Source organism: Merops nubicus, unplaced genomic scaffold, assembly GCF_000691845.1.
Source record: "Merops nubicus isolate BGI_N331 unplaced genomic scaffold, ASM69184v1 scaffold18327, whole genome shotgun sequence".
NCBI lineage: Eukaryota > Metazoa > Chordata > Aves > Coraciiformes > Meropidae > Merops > Merops nubicus.
Genome location: NW_008619785.1, coordinates 5570 through 26528, shown reverse-complemented (window position 1 = coordinate 26528; position 20959 = coordinate 5570). Strand labels below are relative to the sequence as shown.

At 41.1% G+C, this 20959-nt stretch overlaps 1 protein-coding gene across 1 annotated transcript in view; it reads left to right on the top strand.

Moving 5' to 3' along the window:
* Positions 1-295: 295 nt before the first annotated feature.
* The window catches only part of SPI1 (Spi-1 proto-oncogene), a 23958-nt gene continuing 3294 nt past the window's right edge, over positions 296-20959 (top strand). The window contains exons 1-3 of the mRNA XM_008943927.1: positions 296-621; positions 6079-6172; positions 18426-18613. Coding sequence (XP_008942175.1) covers positions 577-621; positions 6079-6172; positions 18426-18613 — 327 coding nt within the window. The 5' untranslated portion in view covers positions 296-576. The remainder of the gene's footprint in view (positions 622-6078; positions 6173-18425; positions 18614-20959) is intronic.

The following is a 20959-nucleotide window of genomic DNA, read 5'->3' as shown; positions in this document are numbered from 1 at the left end:
GCGCTGTCCTGATGGGAGCTGTCAGCACGGTGTCTCCATGACACACCATTAAAGCAGAGAGCAGCACCATCGCTGTGGTTCATCTACAGTGGGAAGCACACAGGCTTCCACGGAGCGCTGCACCCCTCTGCTTGTTTACTGGTGGCGGGCCCAGGCTCCGGGCTGCTGATTAGACAGCAAGCACCTGCCCATGGCAGATCAGGCTCGGGGCAGACTTCCTGCTGCAGCGCCGCAGCTCCCTGAAATGAGATTTATGCAAACTGGCTAAAAGCTGTGATGTCACAACGCACTGATAGACCCAAGGGCTATCTCCCTTCTACAGACATTTGATAGAATCAGGAACTTCACATACAACTCGGAAAGAAGTTCACCTCAGAACCTATTAGGGCAAACTATGAAAATGTGTTAGGGTCCTTCTCCTGTCAAGAGATCTGTCACTGCACAGGGACTTCACAGAGTCCAAGGAGCTCACTTTTTTTTTTTTTTTTTTTTTTTGTGTGTGTGTGATTTTTTCACATCAGTTATTCTGGATGTTGGAAAACTGAATTAAGAAAAATTCACTCAGAAGTTGGCTGAATGTTGCAAGCTTGCAAAATGGAAGGATTTCCCCTCATTCCCCCCGTGAGTATATGGGATTTATTCCTACTATGGATCATTGTGCTCAGAAGCAAAAGGCAAAGTAAACCAGGTTTTTTTATTTGAGAATATCTCTGGTTTGGTCTGTATTTGCAATGCCAGGAAGTTTGGCTTAGGTCAATATATATAGCTAGTGACAACACTGTAATGAATGGTAAATTGACATTTCCTTCCTAAACTTGTATCTGGTTTTGATCTCCACTTGTTACCACAGATTAAATGTATGGTGTGTTTGTAAAATATGTGTATAGGGAGTCATTAAATTTTTTTCTTCAGTGCTGGCTTTGTGACATAAAGTTGAGTCTTTCTTCAGGTTGTAATTTTTAATCATCTGGAGTATCTGACATAGTTTATGTATTTAAGTATCCACCAGTCTGTGAGAGAGGAGTTGCCAAATGTTGATTTTACATACTGCAGTTTTTAGGACTCTGTGCTCTTGGCAATGATGGCATCTTAGTTTCTAACTTCAGCTTCCCTCAAACTGAATTCTCTTAAATTCAATTGCTATGAAAACCAACTGGTGAATGAGGCGAAAAAAAGCTATAGCCCTTAACTACGTTTTTCAATGTTTTCTCCAAGATACACATTTTTCTGTATCCTTATGAGGCCATTTCAATCCTTTCTTTAACTCCAAAGCGCTGTAACAATGTTGTGATTTATCGTATGACGAGTTCAGAAATCATTATTTATGAAGAATGTAATGCCACTAATGTGTACAAAACTTAATGGTAAATCTCTAAGCAGAATGGGTAAAAGAGGCCATTAACTACATCTTATTAAGTTTGTAGGAGCTGACGACATGTCAGATAAAGTGTTTTACTTGGCATTTTATGTGGTACAAGACTTAGTGTAATTGTTCTATGTGTTTGGAAAACAGAAAGAGACAATGCAGATTTGAGAGTCCTTTTAACAAAACTTGTATCAGATTATCTGTTGGTCTTGTCCTGCCTAATGAAGGCTCAAGACATGTTTCCTTATCTTCCACCCAGAAAGATGGCCCTTTGAATTTCTTTCACGCTTTATATCCTCATTGACTGAAAAAACATGTCTTCTCTTCAGGAGACCCTTTTATTCTAGCAGTTCATCATCAGTGTCGCTGAAATCATCTATCTAGCCAAAAGCTGGGACGACCCTAAAAATCTTTTTTTCTTTTTTTTTTTTAAATACACCGAGATGCCCAATGGATCTAATGTGAATGTGTCTGGATAGAAACCTGAAAGGAAACTGAGAAAATGAAAAAAGTACACTGAGCTTTCTCAGTGTTACTTGTTGGGCTTAAAAAAAATCAAAAGAAACCTAAATGAAGTGCTCACTCCACAAACCAGCTTTTCTATTTAAAAAAAAAATAAAATTGTTCATTTTCTGTCCACTCATTCACTCATAGCCAAGTTTTCTGGACTCTTTTTTTCCAGTATTGAGCTACAGTGCATACATTGAATACGTGGAGTGAAAATCTAACACGGGCTGGCCCATACTCTAATTTTTGTTCCAGTTGATATTCTGGCTGAACTGTTTGGATGTACGGCACAGCAGGCAGTAAAAATACAATTACAGGAGCAATTTGCTTTTATTTTGTGATTAAAATGTCCAAAAATTAGTGCTTCGTTCTTTTAAGACTGTTTTAAGTGCACTTCGAGCACTGCCAGTTAGAGCCCCACATGGCATTGCTATAAATGTCTGTGCCTCCAGGGACTTTTTCGGAGGGGAGACATAAGCTTGTTTCTAGACAGGGGTTTCTGTGAAGCAACACTTCCCTCCTCTGCACCTCACCTTTCAGTTGAGGGTGGGCCAGTAACCGCCTTCCTCTTGACTGCGCTGCTGGGAAACTCTTACCCTTCCTTTGGGAAACGCTGCTTTAATGGCTTAGGAGTACTGCAGCTTTCTCTGAAGTTCAGGAATTTTGTGCAGAAAAGCTCCACAGTTGGACCCAGGTCTTCCAGTGCATGATAGAATGAATCTCATTGTGCTATGGAGCAATAAATTACTAAGTAAAATGCCTTTGCGTAAACAGGGCCCTAGTTACATGTGAGTCCCAAAGTAGCTGCCTGTAGGAATCACAGCTTCGAATAGAGATGTATTCACATGAGAGTGAAAATCCCCCACAGCAGCACTCCGTTCCACAGAGCTGTGCTGCCGGTGTGGTCCAGCAAGGCTGGCCCAAGAAGTGATCATGCTAATATTTTTACTCATCTTTTCTAAAATAGTTCCTGTAATTTTTTTTCCAAGGAAACACAGTTAATCTTGGCCTTAAAACTTGTCTCGGCAGCATATCACTGGAAACTGTGTGGAGTATTTCTGAATCACATGCCAGTGAATAGTTATGTCAGGATAACAAAAAAAGATAAGCATTTGGTGAATTTACAATCACTTGGAATCATCTGACAAAGTCATGATGAATAACAGGATTTTTCAGATTGATCATCAGTCGAGTGCCTGTTATCGCTCTTCGCCAATGCTACTAAGCTTTCTCCGAGTAGTTTTGTGGCTTTTCCCTTGATTTTCAGGACAAAGAATGAAGATGAAGGCAACTTCCCATTTATCCAAGTCTGTGACAGATAAAGTATTCTTGCTGACCTCTTGCTTGAGGTTGGAATAAGCTTTTAGATAGTGTACTGCACCTCATGGCATGTAGGAAAGGAGATGCCAACTTCAGACCACAGCTATGAATTGCTGTCAAAGCGTTCTGTCACGCTTTTACATGAATACAATTGATATAACAAATGGCCATTAACATCAGTTAAGTATTAAATTGTAACATACACCTTCTTTGCGTTTGGTCAGAGGAAACAAAACACCTCGGTGTCATAAAGTGCTATTGTTAAGTACTATGATGGTTGTGTGGGTGGGGAGGTTCCAGGGGACGGGGCAAGTGGGTAAAGACTGGTACAAGAGGCAACAGCAATATCTGGTGAAACCTCTTCTAACTAGAGAAAAAGGTTTCAGTAAATCTTAAAAAAATAAACAGAGAGATATTAAAAACAGGTTCTTGGAAACAGCTTTCTCTAATGACTAGAGGAAAATACTGCACCTTCCTGTAGGATGATCAGAGACCACCCAAGCTGTACTCTCTCCTTTGATCACCATCAAGTTTATGCTACATAAACTTCTAAATATTGAATCTATACCTTCCCATATTAATTACTGTACCCTTGATCAGAGGCCAAGATGGAAAGTACTGCCAGCTCAAAGCCTTTGTGGGGATGGATTGGTTCAGGTTGCTTCATTTAACAAGGATATACATACACATATATTTTATCAAAAACAGAGCAGGAAACAAATTAAATGAAGAATATTCCCACAATCTGTAAAAAAGAGATTTGAAGCCCCAGACTTGGAAAACTGAGTATGTAAAACCCCAATGATCTATGTAAAAGCAGACTGTTTCAGATGTTGAGTATCTACAACTTGCTGTGGAGTCAGCCAGATTTGTCAATATTAAGGGAATCACTTTTTTAAGCCTATTTGATGCACCTTCATTTTAGCTCTGGTCACCGAATACACATCTGAACGTGTAAAACTAGCTTTTGAATGAATGGTAGAAATACCTATTCTCAGCTCTTAGACTGTGAGATGCTACTGCCTGTTTCAGTATATTGGACTGGAATGTGGGAGCTTGGATAATCTTAGGGAAGAAGAAACAACAGAGGAAGTGCACAAGTAGGAAAAGTCAAACATTCTTTCCCACACCTAAAATAATTACTATTGTTTAACTACTTTTTGAATGATGCTTGGCCTTCCTGCCAAGCTATACTTCTGTAAAGATGAGTGATAGAGCTTTAGTTTGTAGCAGTGGAATTTTATACACCCAGCAAATGAAACCTAGATTGACAAGGCACTGATTTCATTGGAAACTTATTTACTTTTGCCTAATTATTTATCAGAGCTCCAAGCTTTGATGCATTAAGATACGGAAAGCTTGTAATTTCAGTCAGTTTCTAGTATTTTACTTGAAAGGGAGCAAAGATTTTTCTTTCAAACTGTGTACATTTATATGGCATTTTTAACCTTCATTTCTCCCAACTAGCATGATGTGCATTTTCCATTTGGTTATTGAGTCTCTCCTTGCACAGAATACGAAAGCTTTCCTTTGCATTATGACAACTCTGAAAATGAAGGCAAAATCACATCCTTAGAAATGGACAGTCTTTACATCCCCAAATTCCAAGTGAATGAACAGAAGGGTTAATGAGCAATGGTGACTCTGATGTAGTTTTCACCAGAAAGATAATCTTTTCCTTTTGCCAGCTGCTCATCTACAACCTCCATCTGGATTTTAATGGGAGCTGCTGCTTTAAGTTTCATGTTTCTGACTAGTCTAGAGGAGGAAGAAAAAGAGAAGCTCACCTGCATTTCTGGCAGGCTGTCACCATAGGCTAAGCTCACAAAATGCTGGTGTTCCAAAAATGAGACAGACTTAGGGAGGGAGATGAGGATTTGTGACATAAAGACAGGCATATGAATATATAAACATATGAACATAGAAAGTATGTCCATCATGTAAGTTATCGTGTTGTTTTAAATATTTGTGCTTTTCTTTAAATTTAGTTATGCTGAAGTCATTAACAGAAAAAACATGTTTCTGTTAGTACCTACTAGAAATAATTTCCTTTCAGAACAAAAAGCAAGAAGGTGTTTGGTTTCTACATTACTGCTGACATTGTAAGAATTGGTTCAGATTGGAAGAAGATATTGTAACAAACTTAAATGGACAAGAGTTCAGCAAAGCCCTGTGAAGAACGTGGCCCCACTCTAAACCTTAATTCTGGAGAAAGACAAAACAAAACATTACATGAAGCCACAGAGTTGTGCACAACTAATAATACAAACAGAACACCTTTATTTAAACAACCTAAGATGCTCCATTGTGTTAACACTGGAGTGCTGGAAACTCACCCTGTGTCACCTGTTTTAGGAAGATAAGAGTGGCTAAGCATCCAATAGATCACGACTCAGTACCTGCCCCACATTTGGACTTCAGGTCTTCTCTGTGCACACCCAACAGGCCTGTGCAGCTGATTTGAACCACCAAACATTTATAGTGCCTTTTGGACAAAACCTGAGAAATGTTTTTATGCCCTCTGTCAGCATCATTACCCTCCTGCTAACTGCCAGCATTTAGTGACATCTCCTAGAAATGCTCAGAATAACATCCTTACATAAGACAAGTTTCTGCTTTCTCTTTTGTGTACCAGAGGAATAATAATAGACAAGTTCTGCTACACAGACTAGGTCTAAGGAGATGGATTGCTCTTTCTTTTTTTGTAGACCAGTGTTTGGTGTCAAGCATTTCATTCCTGTGGATTCAATAAGAACTTGAAGCCTCCCCCTTTTTTCCCCAGGCAATATAAAATGTGTTGGCACCTCCTCTTCACTAACTGTATGAATAATTTTGAAGGAATTTGTCTAAGCTTACAGTTCTAAAAATTGCCATTCTCCTTACAGCCCTCTGAAGATATGGTACCCTATGACTCAGACCTCTACCGACAGCCCCATGACTATTACCAGTATCTCAACAGTGATGGAGAGAGTCATGGTGGTAAGTTAAAAATTATCTCCTTGGAGTATGAAATATCATGGGATATCATGGGAAAGAGATTTAGGAGATTCAGGACGAGAACAAACATGTTGCTGTGATCTACTATGTATAGGTATATACTTTCAATTGAGAAACAAACTATATTTTTCTGCTTCTTGGCACTGTTCCAACCCAGCAACTGTAGCACAGTTTCTCTGAAAGATAGTTTCAGAAGGCACTGAATGATGCAAGGAGCTTCCAGGATATTCAGTGTCTTGCTCAAAAAGTGGGATCTCATCATCTCTATCCTTCATTATTTCATTGTGTTTTTACTTTCCTCTCCAGATGAAAGGCACTCTGTTTCAGAACCCTTTGAGGACATGGATTTGCAATGCTATATTTCTCTTTTTGTGTTCCCATCACCAATGTCTCTTTGACTTAAGTCCTAAATACTCTGTTTGTGCCTTTGCTTTAGTTATGTTTCTTTGGTATTCGGCTTTTTTCAACCCCGTTTATTTCTCTTTTGTTTGATCTCTTTTTCATGCTGCCACACCTAGCTTTAGCTTTCACTCTTCCTTCAGTACACACAAGTACTTGCTCTCCCTAAATCTATATAAAACTTCCTTGTGGCCATTTGTATATAAACCTAGCTCAATATAAAAATACTGAAAGCTTTGGTGTCTTTATATTTTCCTGTGATCTGGGCACTGGATTCTAAATCAATGCAGAGGGGAGTCTTGCTCTGTGAATTTTGTCTGCCGTGCAAGACAATGGTCCAGCAACACCACCCTGGAAATATCAAAGTCAATATTGACTCAGGAAGGAAAAGCACCGTTCTGTTATATCACTTGTGGCAGTCCCTTCAGATCCTGGAGTTTCCCTAAAAGACTCCCACTGATAGAGCAACTAGACCCATCACTGTTTGATTTAAGACATCGAACAACTTCACAGCATAGCACTGTTTTATCCCTGGCAACGGAAGCTACAGCAAGGGACAGCAAGTCCCAGAATAGGACTGTTCTGAGCAAGAGACTGAAAAAGATTCCTATCTAAATTTGTTCTCTACATTGCAATCAAGAAACACCTATGATATTGTTAACACCTGGTGGCAGAGTTAATTGAGTTTTTATAAGTTATCTCATGGCATCTGTCAAGTCACATGAATCAAACCCAGCAAATTCCACATGGAAATTCAGGGTTTTTACATTATAACCTGTTCCTGTTTACAGACCCATAAAATGAGGATAACATTTATTACTTCAAAAGGCAATTGCGACAATTAAACAAGAAATATAAAAGGTGCCACGGAGGAAAAAGCACTGAGAAATAACTTTTCTGTCATTAAATCTAGGCTACCTCAAGCAACAACATCCCCTTATCTTTCCCTGACTTACCATCCCATCTGGTTTACTGCCCATTTTTTGTCAGAAGGCTGTTCCTAAGCTATGCCGCTCAGATGATTAACACATTTTTACTCATCATAATCAACACAACAAAAAGTGGAAAGTCACCTATGTGGTTTATGGCCGAGGTAGTACCTAAACACCCAGTCTGAACAAAAACTTGTTTCTTCCTAAACTTGTACGGGACTCATCCTGAAGATACCTCTGCTGCACCCCCCAGACTGTTTAATGTTTTAACTCCTGCAGTAAGTGGTTATGGAAGAGGCAACTTCAGCGCAGCCTGTACATTTCAAACAAATCTTTATTTATAAAAGCATCTGTCATGTAGTTGGTTGTGTGTAAATACCTATTATATGTCCCATGCTTTCCTGAATTGCTCATGGTCCAAAAGAACAATGAACACCCAAAGAATACGAAATTAAGAGATTTTGCTTATTTCCTACAAATACTGACAAACCCAGCTCTGGCTTTCACCTTGGTTAATGTAACAGAAGCAGTAGGTCTTGAGAAGTGCAGTGCATTAGAGCAGGAAAGGGACATCACAAACTACTTTTAGAATTCTGTACTAAGCATTCAGAACAACACAGATAAAAACACAATGATTGAAAAATGGCAGGGAAAAGGAACAAATAAGGTGCTGCAGTGATAGCAGTGAAGTGGAAAGGCTGAGAACATGAATAGACGGGGAAAAAGAAGAAGTAAGCTGGATGGAATTGGGAGAAACAAGTTCGGTTTGGGGTACAGTGAGATCACTGGCAATACGTAAAGAAAAATTTTGCAGGCCTTCAATACCATTATGGGCCTCAAAGGAAAGCTAACAGATAAAGTAAGTAGATACTACGGGACAGTAACACTTCTGACTTTGCTGATAAGGGACTACTAAAGAAATAGGAGATCTTGCTCAAGTGTCAGGCTACCTCTCTCTCACTGCTAGCAAACTAATTCTGTGAAAGGGAGATAGTAATATATTAATCTGTGAATCTGTGCATTACTGTCACTTTTCTAGAACGTAATGCGGAAGACAACCCTTATTCTGTTTTTATGTGAGCAAAGTACCAGAAGTATAGCATGTCACTAATTTAATAGGTAGGACATCATTGCCAATAAGCAAAAAACTAAATTTAATAAGCAAAAAGATACCATAAAAATATCTGGATGTTCATCACAATGTGCATTGTTTGTATTTTTTTTTGTAAAGTGTAGCTTAACTATCTTGTAAGTACCATAATAAACACAGGCACACAGGACAGAAGCTACTGCAAGCAATCGTGTGTTAGTCCACCACTGTACCCTGAGCATGTATGCCACTAAGTCTGTAAATGTAATACACGCTGTTTTGTAACACTGATGCAATCATAGTCATTACAAAATCCTACTGCAGCTCAGTTTCTAAGTTATTACTAAACATTACTGCTTTAGCAAAAATCACTCAGTGTCTAAAGCTGAATGCTGACCCTCATTCACTTTATGGCTGGACTCACAGAACTTACTAGATTTTGTGATTTGGGATTTTATTTTCTTCTCACCTCCTGGAGTAATATGACCATTTCAGAGTCTCAGCTTTGATTTTGTTAGGACTGTAGCCCACACAGAAGTGGAGGAAAGTCCAAACGTATGAACCTTACTCTTAAGTACTACATGGAAAATGCAAAGAACTAAAACCTCATTAAAAAATCCTCTCACTTCAAATCCATCCTCATGATTTGCTGTAGCCCGACTCTGATTTTTTAATGCTTGACATTATCAAAATTTATAAAGTTTGTAAAGTGAGAGCTAATGAGATCCTACTGTCATTGTGAGACTGCTGCCCTGCCTAGGAGCACAGCATCTCACCCCGCAGAGAGTAGTGCTGTAGCAAATAAAGACATCCATTTTCCTGTGTCCCTCAGTAGTTTTCTTATTTCCCTTATAGGCTTTTTCTTGGCTTGTTTTTTCAGCTGGGCAAAACACAGTGGGAACACGTAAGTTGTGCTACGTGGCACCGTGTAAGAAACACTCTTCTAGTTCCAAAGGAGCTGGAAGGCCCGTAGGGCGCAGAGCCACAACCTGCGGCCTCGCTGCCCGGCCCTGGCCATGCTGACAAGAGCAGCCTGGTTCCTGCTCCAGAGCTGCCTCACCGGCTGCTGGGCGCCTTCCACAGCGGGATGCAGATCTACCCACTTACGCCGCTTGTTAATAAGTATCTCCCTTAAGCCTGTTTCGCATTCTAACTGCTGGTTCTGATGTTATTCATCTATCAGAACAGGTGCAAAGCAATTTACACTGGTCAGAAAGATGGCTGAGAAAGTTCAGCTCTGTTTTCTCACTTGCAGGGTGAGAACCTGCCTCCACAGTGGATATTAATGTGATGCCTTGAGGCTTGCTACCGCTTCCCAACAGGCTGACAGCCTCTCCCTCCAGGGAAGGAGTTCACAATTCATGACTGTCCTTCCTCTAACCTTTCACTACATACAAGACCAAAACAAACACGATCTCCATGTCTGTATAAGAGAGATTTTTTTTCACATCCTCTTTCACTTCACATGAAATTTCTCATAATGACTCCCTTGTGTACCTATAGCTTAGCTTTTAATGACATTTTCCCTTACACAAAGAATAGACACTTTCCATTTCTAGCATTTTTCTCTCCTTTCTTTTCCTTCCTTCTACCTTTATGTTTTTGAGGAAAGAGCAGAACCGTCGTGTTACTGACATAACACTAACAAAGAACGTGGAATTAAATAGCCACTGATAGCTCTAATGACTGCAGACAGATATTTAGAATTTATTTATATTTTCAAGTGCACTAATGTAGCTGGGATAGCTAACTGTAGAGGGGCTTGTGCTAAGAGAATTCAGAATTTATCCTTTAAAACCATGTTGTTTTTCCCAAGCATCACTGTGAAATTTTAGATAATTTAGAAAGAAACAAGGACTTTCCTCCTGTCACGACCTAAATATTTGGACATGAGTTAGTGTTAATTTCTGACACAGATAAGTTTTGTCAGGTATTGGTATTACGTGGTCACTGTAGGTCCCCAAATACTGTGCTATCAGTCCCATTCTACTATGGTATTTTTACAGCAGTACCTATTTCCATGAAGAATCAATTCAGTAATGACTAGGCTAAATACTACATAGTGTTTAATGTGAATATGCATAAAGAGTGTTCCATATGTGAATTTATTTGCCAAGGAAAGGTTTAAAAGACCAGTTCTGGATGCAGCAGCAATGTTGTCATAGGCTCCCAAAACCCAAGAGATATCCTTGAAGGAAAAGGACGTGACTGCTGATTAAAAATAAAGATTGAAGAAGAATCAAAAGTAGACCACTCGGCGCATGCACAAATACTCGTGGCTATGCAAGCTGGCCATGTGCTGTGTTCTCTCTTGCCCACCTTTGCTACTACTGGTGCGATGTTCCATAGCTGATAAATGGCCACTGACAGCCTCAGAGACTGTTGCCTCATGTGTTGCCAGTTGCGTGGCCCGGCATAAAGGATACAGCCAGCAGCAAGAAGCATGCACAAACTCTACTATCCATTTCCAGCGAATACAGAAAGAACATAACTTGGTTAACAGGAGGGGGAATACGCAGAATAATATATCCACTCATAGTAGATGACGTAACAAAGGAAGGAGTAACCCAAGCCAGGAATCTGGTAATGGAGGAAGGAAGGAATAAGCCAAGTCAAAAGTAGGTAGGGTTCCTGAGTTCACTGCAATCCAGCTTTCATACTGCTGAATTAACTTCAAAAGCGGGACACCTGGTGTTATCCTCCTAATTGGTTTTTGCCCAAGGTTGGCCAAGCCTCGAGAGAAAACCAGAAGGAATGTTTCTCCTGCTATTTTGATCTTAATTGTACTTACCTCAAGATAAGCTAGCTTCCTGGCAGAGAGAAAAATTCTCTGCCAGGTTGTGAGAATCCTCTAAATATCAATTGTATTTTGGGGATCAGCATCTAGACGCCAGAACTTCACTCGGTCCGTTGACATATGGATGAACCACAATCTTCATACTATCTCTAGATGTAAAGGCATCACTATCTGTCTTTCAACCAATTCCAGTTCTTCAGCTACAGACAGCACTGCAGTCATCTTGACCATTGCGTGATCTTCTCCGCTGTCACAGTCTTCTCCGTCATCACGTTTCCAGCACGCTGGGACAGACGCAGTTGACTGAGGTCCACAGCTGTTTAAATTTACTTGGCTCAGTTCAGCACTCCCGCCAAATCCATCCTTGCTGTTCGGATCCTCATCACACACAGGCCTAACACATCTGTCAGGCACACCCTGCCCACTGATGCACACAAAGTCAGTCAGCACACGCCTGCTTCACACAGGTACTTTGAGGACTGTCATCTGAACAAGCTTCATCACCACCGTATCTCCATAGTGAAGGAGCATAGTGTCCATCACTACATGGAACTTGAGAACCCTCACTCTGTTCTCACACTCTTTGCAGCACTGTGCAGGATCTCTAAAACACAGTTCTATACCCTCCAGTTAGTCTTGCACATAACACTTAGTTGCGGGGACATGCTCCCATTTTTCTTGCCCAGGCTTCATGATTAAAATGGTATTATCTTTTCCTGCAGCTATTATTTCAGCTGGCTCAGGACAGTCACTTGGCTCTTGGACCCATACTTCTGTCCCATTATTAAAGCTGGTGGATCCAAACCTTTAATCCCCATGCACGGTAATAACTTGGGGTGGTTCTCCCCTCCTCACCGTTGTTTTTAAAACCGGCAATATCAATAATTGTGTTACAGTATCATGGGGTTGAATAACTTGTTCAGCATTATTTAACAAGATTTAATTTACCTTTAATTTCTTCTTGATTATCTGCATCAGTTACTCTTACCATGACATGAATACTCTTCAGGGCTAGATTTGAGCAACCAGCTATCAGACCAATCTGTCCTGGGGGAATTTGGATTCCCTAAATCCTCTTGTTTTCAAGCCACATATGCTGCATGTAACTCAGTGTATTGGCTGCTTCTCCTGTTGTCTTTAGAAGTTTCTCCACGTGTGACAGGCTTACACCTTCCAAAATCTTTTTCCTCCTACATATTCAGCTGACCCGTCTGTAATCCACGCGTGTTCCTTTTCAGGAGTGCTTAACTGATCGCACAGGGGATTCCTGTTCAGCTAAGGGATCGGACTTTACCCCTTGAGCCTTCACAGGGGCAGCGACCACTTGCTCGTGGAGGACAAGAGCCCTACCAGCTCCCACACCTTAGCTCTGTCCCAAATATATCACTTCCATTTTATAATGCTCCATTCCTGAGAGTACCCAGTTTGGTGGGTTTTTGGGGAACTGTTAACCCACTGCATAATAGGGATTTTGGGGCGAAGAGTCACTTCAGGTCCTATCTTGCGCTGTTCTGTTTCCACCAATACCCAACAGCAGGCTAACAGCTGTTTCTCAAAGAGGGTAGAGTTGTTTCCTGCCTCTGGCAATTTTCTTGCCCAAAATCCCAAAGGGACTTTTTTCTTTCCCTGTTGTTGCCAGAGGCTCCAATTAGCATATGACCCGTTTACAGATATGTTCAGCTCCACCTCTCCTTCTCGCATGGGCCATAAATCTAAAGCACTCTGAATAGCCTCTTTTGCCAATTCAAAGGCAGCCTGCTGTTCGTTTACCCATTCAAATTCATATTTTTTTCCTGGTCACTTTATACAATGAGGCTAAAATCTGTCCTAAATGTGGAATGTGTCCTCTCCAAAAGCCCAAAAGCCCAATAAAACTCTGTGCCTCTTTTTTATCCTGTGGTACCGCAAAGTCCAGAATTTTCTGTCGGGCTTTAGGTTATATTTCCCAAAGTCCATGGTGCCAGTGAATTCCTAAAAAATTTCACCAAAAATTAACTAAAAATTTCACTAAACATTTTGAATTTTAGTAGGATTAAATTTCCCAACCTTTCTCTTTCACACAGCCCTCAATCACTGCAAGCATTCATTGTAATTCCTCCTCAATGCTCCCCTGAATCAGGAAGTCATCTCTATAATGAACCATGTGCATACGAGGAGACATTTTTACTTCATCCAGATGCTCAGCCACTATTTGATGACAAATAGTTGGACTATGCACCCATCTCTGAGGCAATCTGGTAAAGGTGTACTGCCACCCCTGCCACACAAAGGCAAGTTGATCCCCATGTTCCTCTGCAATTGGGATAGTACAAAACATGATGGCTAAATCCATCACAGCATACCAAGTTCCAGGATGCTTCTGAACTCTGTCTGTTAAAGTGACAGTGTCAGGTACAGCTGCCATGAGAGGTGGGGTGTGCTTGTTTAATTCCCTGAAATCTATGGTCATCCTCCATAATCCATCACTCTTTTTAACAGGCCAGATTGGATTGTTCCAGGTTGTGGTTGTTGATTTTAAAACTCCTGCAGCAAATAAATCTTTAGTTGTCTGGGAAATCTCTTCATGCCTGCCTGGAATCCTGCACTGTTTTATTGTCACTACTTTGGTTGCAGCCAGAATCTGCACAGAAGGCATTTTTACTTTTCCCACTAAAATTACCCAGGCACTGATATAGCTCTTTACTCCAAATTGGTACCAACCACCAGGGACGTTCAAGGTAAGTCCTTTCAGAATATCTATTCCTATTATATACTTTGGGACAGGAACAATCATGACCGAACACAATCATTTTGGGAGGTTTCCGATTTCCATTTCTACCTGGGTTTGCATGGCTTCAATTCGTTTATTATTGATTAAGGCTTTTAATGTTTGCAAGGACCTTTTTTTCCAAAACGTTTGCAGCTCTCCACATAGGGTTGCTGGTCCTCCCGTGTCCACTGTACCAGAGGCTGGCCATCATTTCAGTCTGAGTCAGGATGCCAAACTACATCCCTAGTCTCTTTCCAAGGATACAGGTCAGAATACAGCCGCCAATGCTCCTTCTCCCCCGGAACAGCCGATCCACTTGCAGGGCGGGTGGGGGTGATCCTCCCCAAGCAGATGTGAAGTCACATTATGGTTCCAGAGGAGGTGCCATAGGCTGCACTGCTCCTGATTTTTTTCCTTATAATTCTGCATTTTTTGGTGACATTTAAATAACCCTCTCTGTCTGTGTAACCTCCACAGCTCATGGGTCTCAGCACCATCAATCTTATTGTGAGGTACACCATCTTTCACTAAAGCTGCAAACATTTCTCAAGAGAGCTTATGCTCACTACTTTTACAGTGTCGGGTCTCGATTTCCTGCACTCTCCTGGGGTCCCCATTCTTCAAGGTCACTCAGCTACTGTATTTTGTCAGTTACCTCCCTAAGGTGATTCCCCACCTTGTTAAGCAGGAGAATCATCATTATATGCCTATCTGCCGGTGGAATGGTTTTAAATACTGCACGGCTCATAGGGACAATCTAAGCTGCACCAAAGCATCAACATGTCCTATAAAAATAGCCAGTTTCATTCCTTCTTCCTTCAGTCACTCTATTCCATCCTGCAGAGTCTGCCACGGTTGGTCAGAGTTGGCCCAGACATTCTCTAGGGGGGGTTTGCCCCTACACACTGTAGCGACTAAAGCTAACAAATTGGTATCCTGATTGTTATTTCAAAATGCTTCCTGTACAAAAGATTCCCAACTTGGTGTTACATACATTTTTAGACTCCGCTTTGTCCAGATTAACTGGCAACGCTTCCTCGTCGTGTGGACACACCATCCAAGAAAGCAGGAGCTCTCTTGGCCTCTGCTTAAGCCGTTCACTGATATCATTTACTTCTTGCTGCCTATAATGCTCCAAGACATCTTTCCTCACTAGCTGTCTGTTTTTGTCGAATTCCAACTTTTGCCTATATACCCGTCTTGCACCTACAGATCCATCTGAGCTATCAGCTTCATCAAAATCCACAGAATACCAAGTGTCTTCATCTGCCTGTACAATTGCTGAATGAACTTCCCTATGAGTAACTTGCCCCTCCTGTTCATATGGTTATACTGGGCAGCTCATACTGCAGCTTTTTCAGCTAGTCTGGCAAGCTTGAAACTTATCAGCCAGCAGCTTATTTAAACATTGTAATGCTGCGGTTTGATTCTGCAGGCTGCTCACCTGCTGCTCCACGGGGGAACGTCCTGGTAAAAATCATTCTTTCTGTTGATGCTGTTTCCTATATGCAGTTAGCAAGATCCATCTCCATCTTCCGAAACTCACAGTGTCCTCTTCTTTCTCTTTAGGCAATTTCTGGTCTAGTGCCCAATGCATCTTGTGGTTCGGCTTCTGCCAGCCTCTTCTCCCACTGTTTGCACGGTCCCCCGATCTTAGTCCACTCAAGAGCCAGCGAATTGTGTGGAGGGTCTTCCCAACTGGGAACTTCGCACAGGGCTGTCTGTGACACCAATTTTCTTCTGCCAATTGTGTGGCAAGATAGAGAGTTTCCCAGCAGAGAGAAAAATCCTCTGCCCAATCGTTAGAATCATCCCTGCACCAACTTTAATTCAGGGCTTGGGGGTCAGGCCCCAGCACTTCATCTGGGCTTTGCCATCCTTACAATTATGCACTAACCTCATTTGCTGTAGCAGACTGTCAAAGACGAGTGGTCTTTGAGAATATATGTTGCCATCTGAGAGGACTTCACGCACAAGTAGCAGAGACAGATCACTCTAAGGAACAAGAGTACAGATTTCTCCTGTATTTTCAACAGTTTATTACACAGGGCTGCCCATGGTGTATGAGGCCTCAATGGCTGGCTCTACTTATTGAAATCTGCAGTAATTTAACACAGAAAAAGTCTCAAGTAGTGAGTCTCAGCCTTCCAACTAAACAAAAAAGTTTCAGTCTGAAAGTGCCCTAAGTCTTCCACCAGGACACAGTCTTAGATGACTCGTGAATTCCAACTCAGACGCACTCTGCCATTACCTGGGTTGGAGCATATGTGGATATCTAAGTACATGGGTACTTTGCATCCATAAACCCCATGTTTTTTATCAGAGAAAACAATTCTTCTCTAGCACTACAACATGAAGAAGTGCCACCATGTATTGTAATTATAAGTTAGGGCTACAAAATCCATACAGAGCCCACAGAACGCGCCACACAACAAAGCAATGAAATTACAAAGTAATGCAGCAAGCTCCCTGGGTGCTTTTATAGGCACCTTTTCATCCCTTTCACGTGCAGTGACATGGTTTATCCATGAATCAGAAAAGCAGGAGGGACACAAAAGTAAACACTGGTGCAGTGAATGGTCTGATAGAGACTCCAAGTAAATTCCTACAGGCCCGAGCCACAAAGGCAGCTAGAAGAGCTTACAACCTCTCAGCTTTGGTATAAAGAGAACAGTGAGTGCCCTCTAAAGGAAACTACATTCAAAATCACTATCCCAGATTTCCAGCCTTCAATGAGATTAGACTTAATTGTTCCACATGTAAGTGGGGAAAGATGCAAAGATAGAAGCTGACAAAAAGAATGAAACGAGCACTTCAGAAGAAATATTGACAGCACATTAGTATGCAGATAATGTAGGGCACAGTAACAGCACATTGTAGAATGAGACAACCACTCCTCTATAAATCCAGTACAACTAGACTCGATACATCACGTTCCATTCTGTCCATCACATTGTCAGAAAGAGGTCAACAGCTGGGAGGGAGCCTAGAGAAGCGGTCACATGTCTTGAGGAGGCTAAAAAAACCTGATTTACACTGAAAGACTGGGAGCTAAACACATGCAGCCGGGTTCAGTGACAACAAGCAGCAGATGATAAGGGTACACGACAGCAACCGGAACACATGTGAAGGGGAGGACAGAAATGATTTATAATAATACAAGGGAAGAAAACTCAAAATACTAAGATACAAATTAGAACTGCTTTACTGAATATCACAAAGAAATTTTGGCCATGCATAAAATGATGCCTGAAAAATTAAACTATGGAAGTGCAGTTCTTAGCTCGGTCAGAGCAGAGGATGTGATGTTGACTCTGGTTTTAAAAAACAGAGTGCACAAAAATTTCTGCACAGCTATGCACGCAAGAGATAAATAGCACTTTCAATGCTTCGAATCTCCTCTAGCAACTTTTAAATTTAGAGCAGTAAATACAAAACTACAAAAATTTTGGAGGTTTCTGTTGAACTAAAAAGTGGAAATCTAAACCTGAGAATGATGTGGAATTTAATTTCAAAAGGAAATAAATCAGGAAACAGGACAGTAGTTATCCGAGTACATCTTTATGTTTTGGGAAAAAGTCTCAATCACAGAAATTTCAAACATACTGAAGATAGAAAAAAGGTAGAGAAAGAGACTGCACTAGAATTTAGCCTCACTGTAAACAGCTTACACCAGACTGCTGTAACATTTTATCCTTTTATTCTCTAGTCTTGGTACTGAAAAATTTGTGACATACATACCAACACAGGATTGCAGGTAATATCTAGTGAAGAGACATATCTTTTCTGCAACATCCCTGAAATATTGCTAGCAGAAAATGAAGACTGCAGCTAATTGCAGAATAAACTGTAAATGTTCTCCATGTCCTCATTTCCATGCCACCAGGAAGAGTGTAATGAGGCATGTAAGTGAGTAGAATTTGTTGCCTCAAAATGAAAAATTAAGATTGCTTTGGTCTCCTCTCGAGCAAGACAGTGTTGATGTCTTTTGTATCTTGTGCTAACTTATCATTGAAATCCATCTGTCCATCTAAGAATATTCTTCTAAGTAAAGAGGCCTGATTATTACTTTCCAGCCACAGGCGTTTATGGCACTGGGAGAATAAACTTTACAGGGATATCTGCAGTCTGTCACCAGAGAAAGATGGGTCAACAGGTATGGTGTGGAGATGGCAGAAAGGACAGAGACAGGAGTAGGAACCAGTGGAAGATAGGTAAATGCCACGCTTCTTAATCTTGTGGTATTAATCTGTTTTAATTTTCTTTAGATCATTACTGGGAATATCATCCACATCACATCCACAACGAGTTCGAAAGCTTTGGAGACAATCACTTCACGGAGCTGCAGAGCGTACAGCCTCCCCAGCTGCAGCAGCTCTACAGGCACATGGAGATTGAACAAATGCACGTCCTGGATTCGTCAATCCCAACCCCACACATCGGCCTCAACCACCAGGTACTCCTAGCAACCCTAACTCAGAGTTTGAGATGATAATCAAGGGTAAAGAAAAGAACTCATCATTGCCTGCTCTCAGGCAAAAGAGGCTGCTTCAATGAACTGCACTTGGGGTAAAACTCTGCACTCTCGGGACAAATGTGACTTAAGCATTCTTTTCATCTGGATAATGAGGAGTCACATTCCTCACACTGTGCCTGAAAAGGCAACTGCATTTTATGGAGGTTTTTAAAATGTCAGAATTTTGTTTATTTAGGAATGAAAATCATGTGTTTTGAAATTCTGCAGAGAAACTGGGCCCGAGAAGCTATGCATTGTCATAGCAAGGTATCCCTGAGGACTGGGAAGTATTCAGAGCCTCTAAGTAGTAGGAAAGTTTTAAATATTTCCAAACAACTCTGCCAGTTTCACATGACTCATACAAGAAATGCTAACAAAGACAAGACACCAGTAATTTTACCACAGTGAAAGAGGCTGAGGACAACCTACTTGTGTTTTCACCTGAAAGTAAATAAGTCACGAGCCAGAAGGCACCCTCTTGTCTTTGCTCAGATTTTACATGATAGTCATCTTCCTGTAAGAACCAGACACTCCATTCTGCAGTAAAGATAGTCACCAAAAGGCCAGTCAATTCTCACTAATGCTGAAATTATAAGGGGGTTCATTGTACTGCAAATACTATGCAAAGTGCATCTGGAGATGACTTTTAATTCTTGGTCCTACAAGAATACACCCAAAGTAATTACTGGGAGCAGTAAGAAAGCTGGCTGACCTTCTCCTAAGGAGTTTCCTGGGAAGGCAGGCAAGCTACATAAAATGTGCTGAATACTAGACAGAGTGGGACTGAGGTCAGAGAAAAAGAGGTTTATTACAGTGCTGCATATAATGATGCCATTGCTGAAGTTCTGTGAGAGAAACTGCATGCATGGAATTGTCATTTTGGGCTTCTTTGTTCAAAGCAAAAGGAAACTGAATACTGTATAAATCAAGAACAAAGAAGGAAAAAAACTGAATAAGTTAACACTATCAACAGGAAACTGACTGAAAGCCATCCAACTTCTTACCTACTACTCAGAAAAAAATCAGGAATAGAATATAAGATGTAGATTCAAACAAAGAATTAGGAACAGAAAGTTACAAACATAAAAAATGCTTCATGGAACAGCAGTCTGTGGGAAGTCGTTTCAGTTGCTCACTGCAACTGCTAATGCTAATACTAATAATGACTGACCTTTGCCTCCAACCAAAGGCGAAAAATAAAAATTAGCCCCTTTATTGCTGTCATCAGAAGGACCACCAAAAAAAAAAAAAACCAAACCAAACCCAAGAGAGGGTTTTTCTAATTATCCCACTTAACACCTCTCATTTCAGGACAAATAGCAGAGGATTCATTTTGTTGCAACTTTAGATAAATCACACTGTGCTCTCTGCCCCACCCCATACCACACTGCAGAAGGTACTAGTAGGTACAATTCACTGCTACCCTCCTCTTCCTTACTAGCTGGGGATCTTTGGCTTCTCACTTCAACCTCCAGTAGCTCATGCAAGTGGCACTTGGCTGTCATACTCTGAGGTGCTGATGTTCAGCCACAGTCCTAGGCAACACATACTATTATTTGAGGCATTTTCAAAGAAAAAACAAAATAAAACAAAACAAAACCAACAGAAGCAGGAAGCAAGCTTTAATCCTCCACTGAATTTGCCTGTTACTAACTGTACCCACCCTTGTCATGCAATATCAGAGCTACAGTTTGCAAATAAGGGAAGAACACACAAAGATATTTCTCTAATTTTCTGTTATTTTCACATTACTTTGCAAAATCAAATCTGAAGTTCAAGCTGTTCTTGGCCAAGATTTTTTTTCTTTTTTTTTTGTTTGCCAGCCAACAGGTGGTCTCACAAATAGTAAATTACAAAACTACTCACTCCAAAAGAAGAACGAAAGCAACTGTTGGAAAATTATGAAGTGTTTTAGAAAAGAGGAAAATTGCAAATGGATGCCACAGGCCGAGGCACCATCAGAATATGGAAAGTAGCTAGTGATTTCTTAAGCTTTCTCTCTCCAGAACCGCATTAGTAAGGTGGCTCTGACAAACACACTAGCACGTCCTCTGTGACTGTGTAACACACCCATGTCACGCAGTACTACCTTCGCTGAGTTTCAGGTGCAAAATAAGTGTAAGCAAAAATACAGCAGACAGGGAAAGTGGCGGCAGTGTGGGGGAAGCTTATTGTACTGCATCGGTTGGCCCCTTGGCTTGTGAGATACCGTTCCCCTGTGCTCCTCCACAGCACTCTACTACTGTCCCCCTCCAGCCCCAGAGGACCTACACACATCACCAACGC